The sequence below is a fragment of the Sphaeroforma arctica genome (assembly GCF_001186125.1).
Source record: "Sphaeroforma arctica JP610 unplaced genomic scaffold supercont1.779, whole genome shotgun sequence".
Taxonomy (NCBI): Eukaryota; class Ichthyosporea; order Ichthyophonida; genus Sphaeroforma; species Sphaeroforma arctica.
The window spans coordinates 25365-28855 of NW_014039779.1; the positions used below are offsets into that span (position 1 = coordinate 25365).

Genomic DNA, 3491 nt, shown 5'->3' on the forward strand with positions numbered 1-3491 from the left:
TGACACAGAAACAGGCACATACACAGACACAGAAACAGGCACAGACACAGACTCAGAAACAGACTCAGACTCAGACTCAGACTCAGACTCAGACTCAGACTCAGACTCAGACTCAGAACAGACACAGACACAGACATAGACTCAGACTCAGACTCAGACTCAGACTTAGACTCAGACTCAGACACAGACACAGACACAGACACAGGCACAGGCACAGACACAGACACATACAGAAGCACATCCGCTCGTACCACCTTAGGCGCCTGCCATCCGCAAGCGCAATGCCTCCGACTACCCCACTCTCTCAACATCTGCTCCACCAATAGATACACATTCACGAATTGATATACACACACGAATGAACGAATGCATATACACACACCAATGCACCCACATATGCACTTCCAACTTCGGGTGAGTACACATATATAGACTGCAATGCCTGTACTTAGCTGCGTACATGCCCGTGGATGGGCTAATGCGTGCACCGACATTCATTACAAGAGGGAGGAAATGAACCACGAATCGTGATCGTAACTATTACACCTGTCCCCTGGTCAACATAAAGATTAAAAAACAACCCAAAACAAAAATGATTCTTTGCGTTGTGTCTTGATTTTTTTCAGAGACAAACAGAAGGAGAAAACTTAACATAAACCTCTACGCACAGTCATCTACACACGACCACTATAGCCATGGACAGCTTTATACCTACAGAGTGAGTACACATGTACACAAACACAACACCCATCCTACATGATAAAATACACTAGACACAGATGAAAGTACGCATATACACCAACACAACATCCGGCCTACATGGCAAAATACACCACACACAGATGAAAGAACACATATGCACAACCACAACACCCATCCCACATGACAAACTACAACACACACAGATGTATGAACACAGAACACAGCCACAACACCCATTCCACATGACAAAACACACCACACACAACACCCACAGCCCTATGCATACGTACCCCTTTGCGCGGCTTCACATGCACCGTGTGTGTAGCGTGCACGCGTCGCAGCACAGCGCCTGTGAGCTCCACATGCGGTGGGGTGTACGTGGCAATGGCCGAGAGCATCGCCTGGCGCAGACTGTGCCAGTGCGTGCGATGGAGTGGTCTCGTCTGTGCATGAGCGACCGTTCCTGTGTGGAGGTAGGATTTGTGATGTGTATAGGCACGTGTGTGCGTATGTGGGTGTGTGTATGTGTATATTGCATGTGTGTAGGTAAGATTTGTGATGTGTTCAGACACGTATGGGTGTATGTGTGGGTGTGTATGTGAGTGCAGGTGTGTGGGTATGTAAATTTCTATGCTGTATTCATACGTACAAGTGCGTGGGTGTGTGAGCAAGCGGTCTGTTAAGGACATCTAGTTATGTAGTCAGGTGTACGTATGTCTTAATAATGTTTACAGTACAAGAGTACGAGATTCTGTGCATATACAATCGCACACAGATATACCCACACACATGGAAACTCGTAAATGCCGTATACTTCCATACTCGTAGCGTTGTACCTACCTTTTCGCGTGATATGCACACCTATGTAGCAACTCCGTGTATATATACATATATGCACACCCTCAAGTCAATACATGTCGCCCACAATTCGAAGCAGGAACCTAAAACCCTACACCCTAAACCCTAAAAAACCCTGATAACTCCCTCACACACCTTCGTTGCCTATCTCTTCTCCGAGCATCAGCTGCTCCCTTGAATCTGTGCTTGCGCCGGAGCGGTCATGTGTGCGTGCGTGCGTGTGTGTGTGTCTACCATTGTGGCCATGTCCCACATACTCCTCGTTCATCCTAAGTATGTCTCTGGCAAATCCCATAACCCCCTTACTGGCATCCGCCCCAGACGCCGTCTCTTCCGTGTGTGTTCCCTTGGCTGCGTGTCCTGTGTGCCTGTCGTCGTGTGTGGCTGCTGTGGGCAGTGCCTGTGCACTACTATCCGTTCGCGGCCTCTTGACACTGACACGTGTCAGGCGTGTCTGTTCCTGTACGGTCTTGTGTGTCTGCGGGGGATCGTACCTCTCACACCACTCGCGCGCCTGAGCCACTACGATTTCCCATAGGTCACACATGTGCGTGTGCGTACTCTCCCGTGGGTGGGCGGGTGTGTCTGTGTGTGCACGTACACGGCTCTGTGTAGTATGCCCATACCCTGCATCACCCCCCACTATGCCATCCCCCGCTACGCCACCCTTCGGTACGTGTGCCTCCATGACACACACCAAGTACACGCCACACCACACCAGACGCATCTCGTCCAGCCCACACTGCATGCTCTCACGCACCCCCAGATACGTATGGCACACCCTGGCTACTTGGTGCAGCATCAGCAGACTGAGCGACGGCAGCGCAGCCCGCGCTTCAGCCGACAGTTGCGGAGCTCCCGCGATACGGTGCGACTGATTGCGCACACCACTGTCGCCCTCCGCCGATGGGCCTGTCTCTGTGGCTCTGGCTGTGGAAGTATCTCTCGGCGTGTGTGTGGGTGTATGTGTAGATGTATGGGTGTGTGTGGGTGTATGTGTAGATGTATGGGTATGTGTGGGTGTATGTGTAGATGTATGGGTGTGTGTGGGTGTATGTGTATATGTATGGGTGTATGTGGGTGTGGCTGCGTCTGCGCTATTTTGCGTATCGCGCTGGGCCACATCCCGAGCCTCGGGCAACAACCGCCGCAGTTTGAGGAACCCAAAGGCAATTTTGGTGAAAGTTCGGTACACCCTGGCGTGGGTGCAGGGCTGAGAGTGCTCAGAATATAGCGACGAGACCCGCTGCAACTCGCTGTAATAGTGAACGTAAAACTTGAACGTGAATGTGAACGTAAACGTGAAAGGTGTCGTTGATTGAGAATAGGTACAGGTGGATGTTTTACGAGCGGTGTATGTACAAGTGTGTTACGAGACTGAGAAGCGGACTAGCGTTGTTGCGCGTGCCGATGAGGCATACGTCTATGTATATGGCATCTCGACATGTGTACTTCAAGAAGATAAACCAGCGTAGAGGACAATATATATATATATATATATATATATAACACACACACATACACACACACATCTATATATATATATATATGCCCCTACCGTGGGTGTCTACAAATATATAGAGAGTATCTAGATCAATGGACAGAACATACACAGCTTAAGGGTTGCTTGAGACCACCTGACGGGCACCAGCATGCCTTTAGAGCTCCTGGTGTACTGTTCGATATGGGGTCATACACATAGACAAAGTACACCTTAGAATCCCACGGTCGTACGAACATGTACCTTTCGTCACCACACGTACATGCGTGGTTCAAAGTTACAATACAATACTTGATTCTTCCCCCACCCCTCGTCCAAATCTATCACAGGGTAACTTCTCCTTTGATGTAGGCGCCGTAGCGATGGAAGAAACCTAAAAGTTCCATCGCGTATGAAAGCACACGTGTTGATTCACATATGTAGATAATAT

The 3491-nt window shown here is 49.4% G+C and overlaps 1 protein-coding gene across 1 annotated transcript in view; it reads right to left on the reverse strand.

Moving 5' to 3' along the window:
* Nucleotides 1-3491, reverse strand: part of SARC_08547 (hypothetical protein) — an 18176-nt gene that overhangs the window by 4826 nt on the left and 9859 nt on the right. Inside the window, exons 8-9 of the mRNA XM_014297476.1 lie at nucleotides 1696-2816; nucleotides 993-1165 (exon numbers count right to left, since the gene is read on the reverse strand). Coding sequence (XP_014152951.1) covers nucleotides 993-1165; nucleotides 1696-2816 — 1294 coding nt within the window. The remainder of the gene's footprint in view (nucleotides 1-992; nucleotides 1166-1695; nucleotides 2817-3491) is intronic.